This window comes from Nycticebus coucang, chromosome 3 (assembly GCF_027406575.1).
Source record: "Nycticebus coucang isolate mNycCou1 chromosome 3, mNycCou1.pri, whole genome shotgun sequence".
Taxonomy (NCBI): Eukaryota; Metazoa; Chordata; class Mammalia; order Primates; family Lorisidae; genus Nycticebus; species Nycticebus coucang.
This window is the reverse complement of record NC_069782.1, coordinates 275,403-293,521: the sequence shown is the minus strand read 5'-3', so window position 1 is coordinate 293,521 and position 18,119 is coordinate 275,403. Positions and strand designations below refer to the sequence as shown.

The following is an 18,119-nucleotide window of genomic DNA, read 5'->3' as shown; positions in this document are numbered from 1 at the left end:
TGCGCGCGTCGCCGCGCTACGTTCTTTCCTGGGCGGGAACAGCAAAATGGCCCCAGAACTAGTGGCGGGCTGAGGACACTGTTCTCCTTGGAAGTGGGCCCTGCGATCCCCTCGCAGCCCGGCCCCTCCCGGACATGGAGGACGTGGAGGCGCGTTTTGCCCACCTCTTGCAGCCCATCCGCGACCTGACCAAGAATTGGGAGGTGGACGTAGCGGCCCAGCTGGGCGAGTATCTGGAGGAGGTGAGAGCGGCCGGGGTGGGGCGCGGCCGGGGTGGGGTGCGGGGCGGGGGCTGTCGGGCGGCCCTGCTGCTCTTCAGTTCTGGTCGCGCTCGTTCTCAGACTCGCTTCTTCCTTTCCAGTTCCATCCCTGCCTCCGAAATCATCTCTCGTTAGGTTAGCCTGGAGCTGCCATTGCATGTCGCCACCCGCTAGTGATCCGTCAGATCGACTTAGTGGGTGGTGACCAGCATTTTTCTGTAATGGAGTGGAATAGACGAGACAGCATTATCATTTTTTGTTTCAGTCACTGTGTGCGTGTCTCTGTGTTTGACAGATGATGTAAGAGAGATTTATACTGGGTGTTCATACCCGTTTCAAGCTACTTCTCGTCTCATGCTGTCAGCTTTTAGCCTTCCATATTTGACAGCCCTGCCTAGATCTGCTTTTTTCTTTTTGAGACAGAGTCTCATTTTATCATATTCAGTAGAGTGGCATGGCATCCTAGCTCACAGCCAAATTCTTGGGCTCAAGCAGTCCTTTTGCCTCAGCCTCCCAGGTACCTGGGACTACAGACGCGTGGCACAAGCCCGGCTATTTTTTTTTTTTTTTTTTTGTAGAGACAGAGTCTCACTGTACTGTCCTCAGGTAGAGTGCCATGACTTCACACGGCTCACAGCAACCTCTAACTCTTGGGCTTACGCGATTCTCTTGCCTCAGCCTCCCAAGCAGTTGGGACTACAGGCGTCCGCCACAACACCCGGCTATTTTTTTTTTTTTTAATTGTTGGGGAGTCATTGAGGGTACAATAAGCCAGGTTACACTGATTGCAGTTGTTAGGTAAAGTCCCTCTTGCAATCATGTCTTGCCCCCATAAAGTGTGACACACACCAAGGCCCCACCCGCCCGGCTATTTTTTTGTTGCAGTTTGGCCCGGGCTGGGTTTGAACCCGCCACCCTCGGCATATGGGGCAGGCGCCCTACTCACTGAGCCACAGGCACCATCCAAGCCTGGCTATTTTTTAGAGATGGGGTCTCACTCTTTTTTAGGCTGGTCTTGAACTCCTAAGCTTAAGCAATCCACCTGCCTCAGCCTCCCAGAGGGCTAGGATTGCAGGCGTGAGCCCTGGATCTGGCCCTAGACTTCTGTCAAGGAGCTGTCCCCTCCATCTCTGCACTTTACTTTCACTCCTCAGACCAGTGTGGTCTGGCTTCCACTCCACTTAATTATCTGTTGTCTTGATCAATAGTGACCTTTTTCTACCAAGTCCAAGGGCCAATAGAAGTGTCATCTTAGGACCGGGCATGGTGGCTTATGTCTGTAATCCCAGCCCTCTGGGAGGCCGAGGCAGGTGGCCTCCCAGGTTCACAGGTTCAAGACCAGCCTGAGCCAGAGCAACAGCCTGTCTCTAAAAATAGCCTGGCGCTGTGGCCTGCATCCTGTAGTCCCAGCTACTTGGGAGGCTGAAGCAAGTGAATTGCTTAAGCCCATGTCTCAAAAAAGAAAAATCTTATTCAATTCAGCAGCATTTATTGGATTGACCACTCCCTTTTTGAAACAAAGGTGGCATAATTTTCTTCCTATTTCACTGCCTACTTTTTCTGTTCTAACCAGACTCTTTTTGAGTTCCTTAGGTTGGGGCCTGGGTCCTCTTCTGACAAGTTTCCCTTAAACAATCTCATTTATTTTCTTAATTTAAAATATCACTTGTATAAGGACAACACCTAGATTTATAGCTTCGTCTATCCTCTGAATCTACTCTTATGTATCCAGCTGCTCTCTCAGCATCTCAGATTTAATGTGTTTGTGCAGAACTCTTTATTTTTGTGCTCAAATCCCAGTCTTTCCCATCTGGGTAAATGGCATCACTATTCAGCCAAAGGTGAAAGCTAAATGCCATTGTAGTGAAGCTTCACACTCTGCACTCAGTTCACCCATGAATTCCATTAATTATACACTAGGACATCACTTGAATTAATCTGTTTTCTGTTGCCTCTGGTCCAAGCCACCATCGTCTCTGGCCTGGATTTGTGTAAAACCTTATGTGGGCTCCCTATCCCTGTTTTTTGTTCCTGATCAATCCATGCTCCACCCAGCAACAAGTGTGACTTAAAATCAGGCCATAGGCTCCTGCCTAAAACCCCTCAGTAGCTTTCCATTGTACTCAGAAAAAAACCCAAACTTCCTCCTCTGAATCTAGCTCTGCTTACTGCTTTGGGTTCGTCTTTGGCTATTCTCTGCCTTTTTCTTTTTCTTTTTCTTTTTTGAGGCAGGATCTCACTTTTGCCCAGGCTAGATAGAGTGCAGTGGTACAATCATAGCTCACTGTAACCTTGAACTTCCGGGCTTAAGTGATCCTCCTGCCTCACCTTTCTGAGTAGCTGGGACTACAGGTATATACCACCATGCCCAGCTGATCTGTTTTTTTAACTTTTAGTATTGTCCAGGCTAATCTTTTATTTATTATTTATTTATTTATTTATTTTGTAGAGACAGAGTCTCACTTTATCACCCTCGGTAGAGTGTCATGGTGTCACAGCTCATAGCAACCTCCAACTCCTGAGCTTAGGTGATTCTCTTGCCTCAGCCTACCAAGTAGCTGGGATTACAGGTGCCCTCCACTATGCCTGGCTATTTTTTTTTTTGTTGTTGTTGTTGCAGTTTGGCCGGGGTGGGGTTTGAATCCGTCACCCTGGGTATATGGGGCCGGCACCCTACTCATTGAGTCACAGGAGCTGCCCCAGTTATTTATTTATTTTTTGACATGGGAGTCTCACTCAGTTGCCCTGGGGTTGAGTGCCATGGTGTTATAGCTCACAGCAACCTCAAACTCTTAGGTTCAGGTGATTCTCTTGCCTTAGCCTCCTGAGTAGCTGGGACTACAGGCGCCCACCACAACATCCAGCTATTTTTTAGAGACGGGGATCTTGCTCTTGCTCTGACTGGTCTTGAACTCCCGAGCTAGGCAATCCACCTGCCTTAGCTTCCTAGAGTGCTAGGATTATAGGTGTGAGCCACCTCGCCCAGCCATGTCCAGGCTAGTCTTGAACTCCTGGTCTCCAGTAATCCCCCTGCCTCGGCTTCCTAAAGTATTGGGATTACAGGCGTGAGCCAACATCTTCTTCTTTTTTTTTTTTTTTGAGACAGAGTCTCACTTTATTGCCCTTGGTAGAGTGCTATGGCATCATAGCTCACAGCAATTCGAACTCTTAGGCTCAAGCGATTCTCTTGCTTCAGCCTCCCAAGTGGCTGGGACTACAGGCGCCTACCACAATGCCTGGCTATTTTTTAGAGATGGCGTCTCGCTCTTGCTTGGGCTGGTCTTGAACCCATGAGCTCAGATAATCCACCCACCTCAGCCTCCCAGAGTACTAGGATTACAGGCATGAACCACCACTCACTGTCCCACATCTTATTCTTTTGAACCAGTCAAGCTATGGTACCTCAAGGTTTTTTTTTTTTTTTCAGTTTTTGTCCGGGGCTGGGTTTGAACCCACCACCCTCAGTATATGGGGCCAGCACCCCAGTAGGGGCAGCGCCTGTGGCTCAAAGGGGCCAGCACCTCACTCACTGAGCCACAGGTGCTGCCTGGTACCTCAAGCTTGTTCTTAGAAGAGAATATATATACTTTCTTCTTCCACTTATACATATATATTTTTTTCTTTTCTTTTTTTTTTTTTAATGTAAAAGAGGTAGTGTCTTGCCATGTTGCCTAGTCCAATCTCAAACTCCTGGGCTCAAATAATCTCCTGCTTCAGCCTCCTGAAAAGCTAGGATTATAGACATTCACCATCATGCCCAGCTTCTTTTATGACTAAGTCCTTTTTATCCTTTAGGTCTTCGCTTTGATGTTAGCTGACCACCTATCTAAAGTAGTTCTTTTAGCACTTTATGTACATTAGAATGTTTATCCTAAGCCATTCTTATTTAGCTATTTGTGGTCTGTTGCCATACTACAGTGTAAATTCTGTGAGGCATGGGCCATATTTATGCTCTTCTTTTTGCTCAGGAAAGTGCCCAGCATGTAGGAGGTGCAGAATAAATGTTTGTTAAATGAGCAAGTGATCTGATTACTGACCTCTATTCTGATGCATGGTCTGCTGAGAAAGCACAGAGAACAGGGCTGGGTGGAGTGCCTCTGATTCAGGTTTCCATATCAGGCAGGGTTCTACATGTTTACCTGGTAAATCCATTTCCTGGCTCCATCAGCTCCCTACCTAACTTGTCTAGCCTTTTAAACATCTACCCCCTGAAGTCCTGGCTTCTAGTTTTGTCTTTCCTCTCCTTTCATGTTCCATGCAGCTACAGAATGTTCTTTTTTTAAACACGTCTTATCTTTCACCCAATTACTTATTCAGTGTTGTTGGTCATCTATTGTGTGCCAAGAACAAGGTTGAACTCTGTGAAAATAGTGCCAAGCAGAAAATAATCCTTGCTTTAGTAGGACTGCCACCTTCATGGGGAGAGGCCTCCTAAGGTAGTAACCAAATGTAGTTGTAATAAATATCATGCATTTGGCACTTACTTGTGCCAAGTACTATTTTTTTTTTTTCTTTTTGAGACAGAGTCTCACTATGTTGCCCTTGGTAGAGTGCTATGGTGTTACAGCCCACAGCAACCTCAAACTCTTGGGCTTAAGTGATTCTCTTGTTTCAGTCTCCAAAGTAGCTGGAACTACAAATACCTGCTATAACGCCTGGCTATTTTTTTGTTCCAGTTGTCCTTGTTGCTTACCTGGCCTGGGCCGGGTTCGAACCCACCAGCCTCAGTGCATGTGACCAGCACCATAAGCACTGTGCTACAGGTGCCAAGCCAAGCACTGTTGTTTTATGTGCTTTACACAAATAAATTCATGTAGTCCTTGTGAAAACCTCATTAATGGAGGCATTAGAGACATGCCCCAAATCATAGCTGATAGGTGGCAGAGCAAATCCATTCCCACCCCTGCTTGTGTCTCTGTGTAGTCACAAACTGATGAGAGTTTTATTTTTTTATTTTTTTTGGTTTTTGGCTGGGCCTGGGTTTGAAACCACCACCTCTGGCATATGGGACCAGCGCCCTACTCCTTGAGCCACAGGCACCACCCTATTTTTTTATTTTTTGAGACAGAGTCTCACTTTGTCACCCCCAGTAGAGTGCCATGGTGTCATATCTTACAGCAACTTCAAACTCCTGGGCTCAAGCGATTCTCTTGCCTCAGCCTCCCAAGTAGCTGGGATTATAGGTACCCACCACAATGCCCAGCTATTTTCTTTTTTCTTGAGACAGAGTCTCAAGCTGCCGCCCTGGGTAGAGTGCTGTGGCATCACAGCTCACAGCAACCTCAAACTCTTGGGTGTAAGAGATTCTCCTGTCTCAGCCTCCCAAGTAGCTGGGACTACAGGCACTCGCCATGCTTGGCTATTTTTTTTTTTTTTTTTTTTGGGTTGCAGTTGTCATTGTTGTTTTAGCTGGCCGAGGCCAGGTTTGAACCCACCAGTCTTGGTGTATGTGGCTGGTGCCATACCCACTGAGCTATGGGCTCTGCACCCATCCCCCCCACCCCTTTTTTTTTGATGCAGGATCTCTCTCTACCTCAGGCTGGTCTTGAACTTCTGAGCTCAGGCAATCTGCCTGCCTGGGGCTCCCAGAGTGCTAGGATTACAGGCATGAGTTATTGGCCCAGTCCTGATGAGAGTTTTAAAAGAAAAGTTTAGGGTTCTGTGAAGAGTTTAACTGGGGGACCTAATTTTGTTTGGGATGAAATAAGTCACTTAATCACAATGAGCTAAAGAATGTCCCAGGGAGAGGGAATGTGGTGTTGGAGGTTTCTCAGCTAGGAAAGTACTTGGCTCAACCAAGGGCCTAAAAGTGGGCCTGCATGACTGCCCTGCAGAGGAGGAAAGGTGGTGGAAGAGGGAGGCTGGCCAACATGGAGGCTTCCCTCAGGAGTCTCCCCTTAGGAGTCTTGCTCTGTCACCCAGCTTGGAGTTCAGGAGCACAATTACAGCCCACTATACCCTCAAACTCCTAGACTCAAGCCTCAGCCTCCCAAGAGGCTAATTTTTTTTTTATTTTTTTTTTTTAGATATTTTCTATTTATTTTTATTTATTTATTTATTTATTGAGACAGAGCCTCAAGCTGTCACCCTGGGTAGAGTGCTATGGCATCACAGCTCACAGCAACCTCCAACTCTTGGACTCAAGCTATTCTCCTGCCTCTGCCTCCCAAGTAGCTGGGACTATAGGCGCCCACCACAACGCCGGGCTATTTTTTGGTTGCAGCCGTCATTGTTGTTTGGCGGGCCCGGGCTGGATTCGAACCCGCCAGCTCAGGTGTATGTGGCTGGTGCCTTAGCTGCTTGAGCCACAGGCGCCAAGCCGTTATTTTCTATTTATTTATTTATTTTATTGTTGGGGATTCATTGAGGGTACAATAAACCAGATTACACTGATTGGATTTGTTAGGCAAAGTCCCTCTTGCCCACAAAAGGTGTGGCACGCACCAAGACCCCACCCCCCTCCCTCCTTCCCTCTCTTTGCTCTTCCTTTCTCTATGCCTTCCTCCTTCTTTCTCTCTCTGCCCCCCCGCCCCTTTTTTTCAGTTTTGCTGTTATTCAGGTTGGTCTCCAACTCTTGGCCTCTAGTGACCCTCCTGCCTTGGTCTCCCAACTTGTGCTGGGATTAAAGGCAGGAGCCACTGAACCCAGCCATCAAATATCACTTGGATTTTTTTCTTTTTTTTTTTTCAGTTTTTGGCCAGGGCCGGGCCTGAACCCACTATCTCCGGCATATGGGGTCAGCCCCCAACCCTTTGAGCCACAGGCGCTGCCCATCACTTGGATGTTTTAACCAAGATGCACGTTGAACATATCCACACTGAACTCTAGATAACCCCCAAACTTACCCACCCAGAAACCCTAGAGTCTTAGCTCCTTCCCTCCTCTCACCTCCCTGCTCAACCCAAGCCCCATCCCCTGCCAAGTCCATGCTCCTCTGTACCGTGACCACCACTTTGGCCCAGCTTACCCTCTTGGCTGGACCTCTGCACTGATGGTTCTTCCTGCCTCTTCCTTCATGCCCCTCCCATCTCCTCTTTACACACTGGATTGAGGGTCACTGAAGGGAAGGGACCCCTTTCACACCCAATCTTTCAGGTCCTGAGCACTCCCCAGTTCCTCACACTTCAAAGGTTGTCATGTTCATGTCCTCCTCCCTCATCCAGTGAGCTGACAAACTCCCTTTATCCTTAAAGAACTAATGGAAATAGCTCCTCTGGTGTTGTCCTCCCAGCCTCTTCCCCTTCTTTGTACTACTGTGGCACCCCAAATTTGCCTCTTTCCAGCACCTTACATTGGCCATGTTTGCATCATACTCGTTTTCCTAAGTAGTTGTGTCCTATCTCTGCTAACTAGCTTCATGTGAGTGATCACTTCCCAAAATGCCACTCCCTTCATCTGGTGTGCTCCTATCTGTTTTTCAGGCTTAGCTCTGACATGACTGCCTCATTTGTTCATCAGGTATTTATAGGACACCAGCATCAGGCACTGAAATAGGGACTGGAGTTACTGTAATGCTGCTCACAGCCCCCCAAGGGGGGAGAGACTTGAAAATGGTGTGGCAGGATCACACTAATGGGTGGCAGGGTGGCCTGGGCACTGAGGCAGGCCCCGCAGGAGAATTTACACTGGGACAGCGGGGGCAGGTGTTCTGGGCAGATAGAAAAGCAGGATGGAAGAGCTGAGAACATGTAGGGCTTCCAAGTTTGCCAAGAGGGGAGGGGCCCACTTTGTGGGGGAATATCTTGGGTTAAGTATGAAGATAAAGTGTTTGGGGACATTGGATATCTCTGTGGAGACGCTTGATGGGCACTGCAAATGCAGTGGGGAGCTTAAGAGAGAGGTGCTCTGGAAATAGATAGGGGCACAGACTGGATGCATGCATGTGGCAGAGGGCGTGCTATGGGGAGAGGGCAAGCCTGAGGTCAGAGCACCTGGAACTCTGATGTTTGAGGGGTGTCAGAGGAGCTGGGTCTCAGGAGGCCAGGGGACTTGCAGAAGAAGGATGATGACCTACCTGAAGCCATTTCCCTGTGCTCAAGGATGGAGACCCTGCATTTTGTCTCTTATCTTCTCCACCCTTGAGGTTCCCTTTGCTTCTCTCAGAGTAAGGAGTCTACCTGCTAGAGTCTCTCAGCTGGCCCTGATGGGGTGGGCACAGCATGGAGCATTTCCAGTGCCTTCTGAAGAGATCCAGTGTGCGGCTCTGGCCATTTGTGGATGGTGTCCTGTGGGGGCGTTTCTCTTCCACAACACAGGTTTTTGTTACGGGAAGTAGGGGGAATCACAAACACTTGCCTCACCCCTCCAGAAAAACCCAGGGACAATCTTTTCCAGGTACAACCATGAGCCCAAAGCAGAGCTGGAGCTGTCAGCTGTTCTGGTGTGACCAGTCCAGAGGCCTGGGAGGAGTATGGTGGTGGGTGGGCTGCCCTGGAAGGTATGAGCACGGACTAGGCCTCGGCATCCCCCTGTTCTGGTGTTTCTTGCAGCTGGACCAGATCTGTATTTCTTTTGATGAAGGCAAAACCACAATGAACTTCATTGAAGCAGCGTTGCTGATCCAGGGCTCAGCCTGTGTCTACAGTAAGAAGGTGGGCCCCTCCTGGCTGCGGCTCTTGCCTCACACCCAGCTTCTGACCTGCTTTGCCGGCACCTCAGGCCTTACCCCTGATGCCTCAACACCTCTTAACAGCAAAGAACAAGTTTGGACTTACAGTGGTATATCCAGGCAGGGAGAGTCTTGTGTGCTGGTGGGTTCTGTTGTCCCAGTGGATGACCCTTGGTGCATGTCCATGGCAACAGCCTGTGGTGGCACATGCACAAACCTGCCCTTCCTCTGCACCCCCTTGTGAGTACTTCAGCCCTCACCCTAGTGGTGGGATCTTTTATCCTGTGGAGGTGCGGTGAGGAGCAAGAGACAGGAAGAGGTCTGTCAGGAGCTATGGTGGCCACCAGCAACTTGCAGGGGCTCCTGTAGATGGGTTGGTGCCAGCCACGACTTGGTGGAGAGGGGCTCTTGTGGAGATGCCAGCACATGGGCAGAGGAGCAGCAGGGATTCAGGCCCTGGCAGAGCAGGTGCTGTGCATGAGAGGCCTAGTCTGCAGGGCTTGGCCGCCCAGGAGATTGGGGACCTGTGTACATTGGACACCATGGTGCCATCAATGTCAGATGGAGAAGGCCATGCTTGTTGCTGTGTGGAGTAGGGGGTAGAGGGGAGAAGTAGGTAGCCTCCACTGGTAGAGTTATTTTCATGAGACTACCAGTTTGATTTGGGAATTTTTTGTTTTTTTTGAGACAGTCTCAAGATGTCGCCCTGAATAGAGTACTGTGGTGTCAGCTCACAGCAACCTCCAACTCTTGGGCTCAAGCGATCCTCTTGCCTTCGTTTTTTTCTATTTTTAGTAGAGATGGGGTCTCACTTTTTGCTCAGGCTGGTCTCAAACCCGTGAGCTCAAGCTATCCACCTTCGTCGGCCTCCCAGAGTGCTAGGATTACAGGCGTGAGCCACTGTGCCCGGCTGATTTGGGAATTATTTTTGGTGGCAAAATGGGCAGGACTTGTGCTAGAGACTTGAAGACTTCACAGTGTACAGCAGCAGCTGGCTGGGAAAGCTTTGGGAGAGGGTTGCAGACCACAGAGGGTGGGCCTCTCCTTTGCATTCCCTCACTATTTGCTCTGGTCATCAGGTGGAGTACCTCTATTCACTGGTCTATCAGGCTCTCGATTTCATCTCTGGCAAGAGGTGAGTGCTGAAAGTGGGAGGTGGGGCAGAGGCCATCTTTGTAGCCCCACCTGTGTGCAGCCTGAGAGGCCTCTGTGTTCTCCTGGGATGCCCATGGGATGTGCTTCTCTCCCAGGCGGGCCAAACAGCTCTCTTCAGTGCAGGAAGACAGGGCCAGTGGGGACGCCAGCTCAGGGGATCCCCTGGAGGCACAGGATGAGGTGAGGTGTCTTGGACATTGGCCCTGTCCCCTGTGTGCTTGGCCTGGGCTTTGTCCCATGAACTCTCCTACTTTCCCATAGTTCCTATCACTAGATGACTTCCCTGACTCCCGGGCCAACGTGGATCTGAAGAATGAACAGGCCCCCATTGTGAGTGTCCCAGCTCCTTTAGCTTGGGGTGGGATTGCTTAGCACTTTTCCTGGTAGGTGTTGGAAGATGTTGCCCTGTGTGGGTTCCTCTCCTGGAGTCTGAGGAATGCTCACCTGGCCTTGGCCTCCACACAGGAGGTCCTCACTGTCCCCCTCCTGCCCATGGCCCTGGTGGCCCCTGATGAAATGGAAAAGAACAGCTACCCCCTGTGCAGGTAGGGCCTCAGCCCGGCAAGGAGAGGGGAGGCCTGCCTGGGAAGGGTCTCCTCATCAGGTGTGTTTTCGCCAGCACAGCCGTCAGGGCGAGACTCTAGCCAGCCGGAAGGATTTCAGGATGAATACGTGTACCCCCCATCCCAGAGGAGCCTTCATGTTGGAGCCAGTGGCTGTGTCCCCCATGGAGCCCATGGGTATGTCCCCAGTGCTGAGAAACTGGAAGGGTGAGGGTTTGTTTTTTTTTTTTTTTTTTTTTTTTTGTAGACACAGAGTCTCATTGTACCGCCCTCGGTAGAGTGCCGTGGCGTCACACGGCTCACAGCAACCTTTAACTCTTGGGCTTACGTGATTCTCTTGTCTCAGCCTCCCGAGTAGCTGGGACTACAGGCACCCGCCACAGCGCCCGGCTATTTTTTTGTTGCAGTTTGGCCAGGGCTGGGTTTGAACCCGCCACCCTCGGCATATGGGGCCGGTGCCCTACTCACTGAGCCACAGGCGCCACCCAGGGGTGAGGGTTTGGATGTAGGGGGTTGGTGGGAAGAAAGGAGGAGAGGGTCTTCTGGAGGGAATGGTAGGGCTGTGTTCTCCCACTCCCCTGTCATGAACACAAGTGGTGGTCTATTAGGATTTGGGCTGCAGGGCAGCACCCATAGCTCAGTGGGTAGGGCGCCGGCCACATGCACTAGGGCCGGTGTGTTTGAACCCAGCCCCAGCCTGCTAAAAAAAAAAAAAAACAAACAGTTGGGCATTGTGGCAGGTGCCTGTAGTCCTAGCTACTCAGGAGGCTGAGGCAAGAGAATTGCTTAAGCCCAAGAGTTTGAGGTTGCTGAGAGCTATGACACCACAGCACTCTACTGAGGGCAGCAAAGTGAGACTCTGTCTCAAAAAAAAAAAAAAGGTTTTGGGCTGCCCTGTGAGCAGTGGTAAGTGAGCAAAGCTTCTCTGTGTTTGCTCCCCCATCTCTTGAATCACTGCCCGAGTTCGCCTCCTGTCAGATCATTGGCAGCATTGGGTTCTCACAGGAGCACAAGCCCTATTGTAAACTGTGCGTGTGAGGGATCTGGGTCGTGCTCCTATGATTCTTCTCCTATGAGACCCTAATGCCTGATGGTCTGCAGTGGAGGTATAATGTGATTCAGTCATCCTGAAACCACTCCCATCTCACAATTTGCAGAAAAATTCTCTTCCGTGAAACCTGTCTCTGATGCCACAAAGGTTGGGGACTGCTGCCGTAGGGTAGCCTGTGCTTACCACCTCTGGTTTTGACAGTTCCCTCTCCCTGGGTGCCATTCTACCTTGTGTAGGTCAGCTGAGACTTGTTCCTTCTCTAGTCTTTGCTGTGTCTTGATTATACGTTGACCAGGTCATAGCTGACCTCAGTACCCAGGTCCTGATGCCTGGCCTGGGACCCTACTCTCTCTCTTCAGCCAAGGGCTGCGGTCTGCTGTAGTTTGGCCTCCTGCTGGCCTCTTAGAAGGGCTAGTCCGATGCCAAGTGGGGACCACCTGGGGAAGGGGCTGGGCTGACCTTGTCTAATCCCTGTCCCAGATGTCAGGAGAGCTGAGGAGCAGCTGATAGAAGTGTCTATGTGCAGGAGCCCTGTTCTTGTTTTTGGCTTCTCCCAGGAGCCAGGTGAGGAGAGCTCCCTGGTGGGTCTGGCAGGGCTGTAGAGGGCACCAGACAGGTAGAGCTCTGCCAAGGAACCCTGCTGCCATCTGGTCTCCAGGCTCCTTGGAGCTGACCAGGCTCTTGCTTCCTGCCTAGGCACCTCTCCAGAAGGCCCGATGCCCAGTGGCAGGGGTGAAGACGAGGACACTGAGGAGAGGGAAGAGCTTCTTGAGGCCACAGCCCCCAAGGAGCTGGAGCCCAAGGAGCCTAGGAGCCTACAGCAGGTGTGGCCCACACTGAGGCCTGCAGGGACGGAGTAGTCAGCTGGGCAAGCCCATGGGGATAGTGTTGTGGCCTATTGGTTTCTTCCCAGAAGTCAAGAGTGTCCTGCAGCCAGCGTTTTTGGTAGTACCCTTTGTGTCCCTTGGTTCCCAGATCAGAGCCCCTGCTCCTCAGGGGTGTGGTGATCAAGGTTCCAAGCCTTATGGAATTCTTGGCCACCTGGGATGGAGGCTGGTCCCTAAGGCTGCCTTTCCTGGGGTCAGGCTGGTGGGGCAGGGTCTAGAGGCCTCTGCTGCCTCCCTCAACCCCTGGGGGTCACTCTGTCCAATCAGAGCTAAGCTAAGGAGTCCTTTTTGTCTATTAAACCCTAACCCGATGATGCATGTAGGAGAAAGTGTTAACATTTAAAAAAAAATTTTTTTTTTTTCTTTTTTTTGAGACAGAGTCTAACTATGTCGCCCTCAGTAGAGTGCCATGGTGTCACAGCTCACACTCTTGGGCTTAAGCGATTCTCTTGCCTCAGCCTCCCAAGTAGCTGGGACTACAGGTGCCTGCCACAATAACCAGCTATTTTTTTTTTTTTTTTTAATTTGGCCGGGGCTGGGTTTGAACCCGCCACCTCCGGCATATGGGACCGGCGCCCGTACCCGCTGAGCCACAGGCGCCACCCTAACCAGCTATTTTTTTGTTGGAGTTGTTTAGCTGGCCTGGGCCAGGTTTGAACCTGCTGTCTTCGGTGAATGTGGCTGGCGCCGTAACCACTGTGCTACGGGTGCTGAGCCAACATTTAAAAATTCTGGTTGGTTGGGCAGCACCTGTGGCTCAGTGGGTAGGGCGCCGGCCCCATATACTAAGGGTGGCGGGTTTAAGCCTGGCCCCAGCCAAACTGCAACAAAAAATAGCTGGGTGTTCTGGCAGGTGTCTGTAGTCCCAGGTATTTGAGAGGCTGAGGCAAGAGAATCACTTAAGCCCAGGAGTTGGAGGTTGCTGTGACCTGTGTGACGCCACAGCACCCTACCAAGGGTGATAAAGTGAGGCTCTGTCTCTACAAAAAAAAAAAATTCTGCTTGGTAGATAACATGAATGTCATTCTATTTTTTCTTCATATTTTAAAAGAAAACAAATGTTACCCTCATGACTACTGTTTTGTATTTGTTCTGTCAGAACTTTCTGCTCTAAGAGCTCCCTGCAGGGTCCTGATTTTGGCTCCAGGACAGAGCTGCTGGGTAACCCAAGGCTTGGGTGGAGAAGGGGATTGTGGGCTGTTTCTTTGTAGAGCGCTGCCCTGCCCAGGAGGTACCTGCTACGTGAGCGAGAGGGGGCCTTGGAGCCTGTGTCCCGGCTGAAGGTAGGAGTGTCCACCCCCAGCAGAAGGAGGCAGAAATGAGGACCTCCTGCTTGCCCCTCTTGCCCATGTTCCTGCTGGCCTTGGTGTTCCCACCCTGTGGCCATTCACACTTGCAAGGAATCTTCTTCCTCCCAGAAATTAAAATCCCCTCCTCTACCTCTGGGCTTCCTCCCTCGAATGTCACCTTCTATGATCCTGGATTGAGTGTGATTCATCCCTGTGCCCCCACATCTGCTTGTCCTCTATGCTCAGGAGACTCCAGACCCTTGGCAGAGTCTGGACCCCTTTGACTCCTTGGACTCTAAGCCCTTCAAGAAAGGTAACTGGCGGGGCACACCACTTAGGGGCCCCTGCTTGGGCTTGCCAGGGCACAAGGTAGTGGGGTGAGGAGGCTGTGCACCCTGACCCACATTTGCACCAAGATGCCATCCCTGTTTGCCCCCAGGCAGACCTTACTGTGTGCCCCCCTGTGTGGAGGAGGCTCCAGGACACAAGCGCAAGAGGAAGGGGACCACCAAGCTGCAAGACTTCCACCAATGGTACTTGGCTGCCTGTGAGTAGTGCAGTAGGCTTCTGTGGGGCACCTGGGCCACTGGGAGATGGGGCAGGTCAGGGCCAGCAAGGAGGATTGGTACCCTGTTCCCCAATGCTATAAGCAGCCTTTGGCCTGGCTCAGTTTTTGCTGACTGAGTTCTCTCACAGACGCTGACCATGCTGACAGCAGGAGGCCCCGGCGAAAGGGTCCATCATTTGCAGGTGAGCTAAGCCCCCACATGCACTTTTCTCAGGGAAGATAGTCTTACTCTGCTTTTCTCTACTCCAATCCCCACCTGGGGTCACCTGTGGGTGGACTGGTGTGGATCTGGACAGAACAGGGAGCCCTCACCAGGCTTTTGCAGACATGGAGGCCCTATACTGGGAGCATGTGCGGGAACAGCTGGAAACCCTCCGGAAGCTACAGAGGAGAGAGGCAAGTACTGCTGACCAGGCTGTGGCCAGAACCCCATGGGGGCTCCTAAAGGGAGAGGACAGTGCCTTTCACAGATATTTTCTCTGCACAGATGGGCAAGCAGTGGCTGCCAAGGGTTGATGAAGGGCTGTGGCCCTTGGAGGAAGACCGCCTGGAGGAGTCCCTAGAGGATCTGGGGGCAGCAGGTGAGTGCCCGGTACAGGGTTGCATGCAGCGCAACACCTGCAGCCACTGACTGGATCTCCATGGCGTCTCTCCTGACTCCCAGCAGATGACTTTCTAGAGCCTGAAGAGTATGTGGATCCTGGAGGGACAAGCCCCAGAGAAGATGCTGCCCTGGGTAGGTCTGAATATGCATAGCTGGCCAGGGAGTACTGAGGGTCTGCTGGAGCTGAGGACTGGAGGGAGGGGAGAGTGTCCCCACTGCTGCAGTAGCTCACAGCTGCCCCTGCCCCAAATGCAGAGGCCATGCCGGTGTCCCTGAGCTATGAGGAGCTGGTTCGAAGGAATGTGGTAGGCCTGGGTCAAAGTGGGTGGGCCCTTGGGTGAGTGGGCCCAGGACTCTGCACAGGAGGCAGTAGCTCCCCTTGGTCCTCCCCTAGGAGCTATTCATCGCCTCCTCCCAGAAGTTTGTGCAGGAAACAGAGCTGAGTCAGCGCGTCAGGGACTGGGAGGGCACAGTCCTGCCCCTGTTGCAGGAGCAGGTGAGGTAGTGGTTGCCAAGAACTGGAGCCTCCTGTGCCTGCCTTGAGTTTGTCCAGGGCCTGGCTCTAGTCTGTAGCCAATGTACCCCTCCACTGTGCAGGAGCAGCATGTGCCCTTTGACATCCACACCTATGGGGACAAGATGGTCTCACGGTTCCCCCGGCTCAATGAGTGGTGTCCCTTTGCAGAGCTGGTGGCTGGCCAGCCTGCCTTCGAGGTGTGTCGCTCCATGCTGGCCTCCTTGCAGCTGGTGAGTGGCCTGGGGTGTGTGGGAGGGAAGACAGTCCCCAGACCCTTCTGATGCCATACCCCTGTAGGCCAATGACTACACGGTGGAGATTGCCCAGCAGCCGGGGCTAGAGACGGCCGTGGACACCATGTCCCTGAGACTCCTCACACACCAGCGAGCCCACAAGCGCTTCCAGACTTATGCTGCCCCCTCCATGGCCCAGCCCTGACTGGGGAACAGTGAGGCAGGGGTTGGGGTGGATGGGCCTGGGAGCCCCATCCCACGTGTGTGCTGAGCTGTGCTTGTGGCTCACTCGTGTAGGCTGGGCCAGCCATCCTGGCTGGCCCAGCCTAATAAAATGGTGTTGCCATCCCACTCACCCCTAAAAACAAGCCCTTTATACCTACTCTGTGTAAAGATGAGTGGTGCTCAGCCTCCACAGCTGCTGATACACACAAAGATCGAGACACCCCGTTTAATGACAGACTGTGGCCCCTTATGATAGGATGCTGCAAAAAGCAGCCATGTGCTGCTGCACACTGTCTGCAATCTGCGCAGATGACCTGCCCCGGCTGTAGTAGTCGGTGAAGAGGCCGTCAGGGTTGAGTAAGTAGATGGCGATGGAGTGGTCTACAATATAGTCCTGGTCCTCATCCTTGGGGCCGGCTCTGTAGTATACGCGGTAGCTGCGGCTAGCCTGGGCAACCTGTTCAGGGGAGCCTGTCAGACCCAGAAGCCTCGGATGGAAGTCCTGCACGTACCGGGCCATGGCTGCAACGTCGTCCCGCTCAGGGTCCACGGTGATGAAGACAGGCTGTACTGGAGGCAAGCCAGGCTTGGCTTCTAGCTGCCGCACTACCTGCACCAGTTTCTCCAGCTCATCTGGGCAGATGTCAGGGCAATGAGTGAAACCAAAGTATAGCAGCACCCACTGGCCCCGGAAATCAGCCTTGCAGCGAGCCTGGCCTTGGTGGTCCAGCAGGCTGAAGTCACCCTGGCCCACAGCAGCCTGGCGTAGGGCCTGTGTGCGCAGCTGCTGCTTCTGCTGCTCCTTCTCAGCCCTTGCTGCCAGCCAGGCTCCGCCCAGCCCCACCCCAAAGAGGGCTGTGACCAGCAGCTTGGTTCTCAACCCAGGACCCTGGGACTGGCCCTGCCCCCTCATCTGTGCAGGGCTCTGCCTTGAAGAGAGCCAGGATGTCAAATGCAGGGGCTGGCTTGGGGGCTTAAGCTGAGAGAGCCCATGCCAAGTCCTGGGCCCCTGAGTCAGTAGCAGCATGGTCCTGGTGCACCTGGAAAAGAGCAAAGGTGTCAGGAGCCAGAAGGAGGGGACAAAAAGATGCCCTGGCTGCCCCCACCACCCATCTGGAAGACTAACCCTACCCCTAGGCTGTCTGCAACTGCTCACCTGAGTTCAGAACTGCTCTAACTGTTCAGAAACTTCTAAACTCCAGCTTAAGCATCAGCAAACACCCACAGCTGTGGCTCCAGTCCTTTAACCTGAGAACTTAGCCTGCCTCATCCCACCCTGTCTTGCACCTGAGCAGCTGAGCCTCTTGTCACCTGAAGGATTACAAGTGCATGCCTTGCCTGGATTCCTGAGCATGTGTCGTTTGCAATAAACCCATTTCTTGAAAGGAGATGGGTAACTGGCCTGCAACCCCCAAAAGTAACTGACTCCTCCAGCCCTTTCCTGACACTAGGGGTCACTTAAAGCATGGCTCTCTGGCACCCCACCCCCACCCCTGTTCAGCAGAGATCCTGAGCTCGAGGTTGGTCCCTCCCCTTCCTGGCAGAGGTACAACATGTTTCTGCCCTCCACAAAACCCTACCTTCTTCGCTTGGCAGCCTTCCTATCAAGACCAAGCTTGGCTCCCTGCACACCCCGTCCCTATCCGGTGACCTCTGGGCCTTTCCTACAGGAGCCCCCCTACAAAGCTCGCCACTTGCAGGGCTCAGGACACCACCCCTCCTCACCTGCTGAGAGGACCCTCTGGAGGGTTTTTGAATTGTGTCCTCCAACCCCAGACCGAACGGTTCCCAGTCTTGGGCGGCACCTCTAGACCATTTCTAGACCATCTCGTGAAGCGGCACGCGAGACGCGACCACTTCAGAACTGTGCTCACCGACGAAGACCGCTCCTGCATCCCTTGGGGCCGCCTTTTCCCGGTGTCTCCCGGCAGCCCAGGTTCAATTCTTCCCTCCGGGGTTCCCGGTGCCAGGTGCGGCCAGTTCCCTCCCTTCCGCCCCGCGCTTCCGGGTCCCGCCTCGCCCGCGATGCACGCCGGGACCCCTGTGAGCGCAGCCTCTGCGCCCGACGCCGGGGCGCATGCGGACGTGGGGGCAGGCCGAGGTCATGTGTCTGGCGAGGCCGCCTTGTTTTCGCTCCCGCCTGGGCCACCGACGAGCTA

General features: G+C 52.5%; 2 protein-coding genes across 3 annotated transcripts; one reads left to right on the top strand and one right to left on the bottom strand.

Moving 5' to 3' along the window:
- The first annotated feature begins 4 nt into the window (after nt 1-4).
- NCAPH2 (non-SMC condensin II complex subunit H2) lies at nt 5-16,083 on the top strand. 2 transcript variants are annotated; one of them, XM_053584113.1, is made up of 20 exons: nt 5-242; nt 8,750-8,851; nt 9,948-10,003; nt 10,119-10,203; nt 10,285-10,353; nt 10,489-10,568; nt 10,648-10,763; nt 12,118-12,201; nt 12,334-12,461; nt 13,736-13,807; nt 14,060-14,126; nt 14,253-14,360; nt 14,510-14,563; nt 14,707-14,777; nt 14,869-14,962; nt 15,046-15,117; nt 15,241-15,290; nt 15,380-15,481; nt 15,583-15,732; nt 15,800-16,083. In XM_053584113.1, the coding sequence occupies exons 1-20, from the start codon at nt 135-137 to the stop codon at nt 15,938-15,940; spliced, it is 1,809 nt and encodes a 602-aa protein (XP_053440088.1). In that variant the 5' UTR covers nt 5-134; the 3' UTR covers nt 15,941-16,083. The 2 variants fall into 2 exon arrangements, with proteins under 2 accessions (XP_053440088.1, XP_053440089.1); XM_053584114.1 differs by having other exon boundaries at nt 6-242; nt 15,049-15,117.
- Nucleotides 16,084-16,172: 89 nt separating this feature from the next.
- LOC128581383 (protein SCO2 homolog, mitochondrial) lies at nt 16,173-18,106 on the bottom strand. Its single transcript, XM_053584121.1, has 2 exons — nt 17,686-18,106; nt 16,173-17,000 (listed from the first exon to the last, which is right to left on the bottom strand). Exons 1-2 carry the CDS (start codon nt 17,853-17,855, stop codon nt 16,208-16,210), a joined length of 963 nt encoding a protein of 320 aa, XP_053440096.1. The 5' UTR covers nt 17,856-18,106; the 3' UTR covers nt 16,173-16,207.
- Nucleotides 18,107-18,119: the final 13 nt, after the last annotated feature.

What these genes read in the sequence shown, in the direction of transcription:
- LOC128581383 (XM_053584121.1), bottom strand. Translation starts at nt 17,855, where the DNA reads ATGCAGGAGCGGTCTTCGTCGGTGAGCACAGTTCTGAAGTGGTCGCGT. An exon ending in CCAGAGGGTCCTCTCAGCAG is followed by an intron (nt 17,001 to 17,685) that starts GTGAGGAGGGGT and finishes GCTCTTTTCCAG; the next exon opens with GTGCACCAGGACCATGCTGC.
- NCAPH2 (XM_053584113.1), top strand. Translation starts at nt 135, where the DNA reads ATGGAGGACGTGGAGGCGCGTTTTGCCCACCTCTTGCAGCCCATCCGC. An exon ending in AACAGCTACCCCCTGTGCAG is followed by an intron (nt 10,569 to 10,647) that starts GTAGGGCCTCAG and finishes TCGCCAGCACAG; the next exon opens with CCGTCAGGGCGAGACTCTAG. An exon ending in CCAATGGTACTTGGCTGCCT is followed by an intron (nt 14,361 to 14,509) that starts GTGAGTAGTGCA and finishes GTTCTCTCACAG; the next exon opens with ACGCTGACCATGCTGACAGC.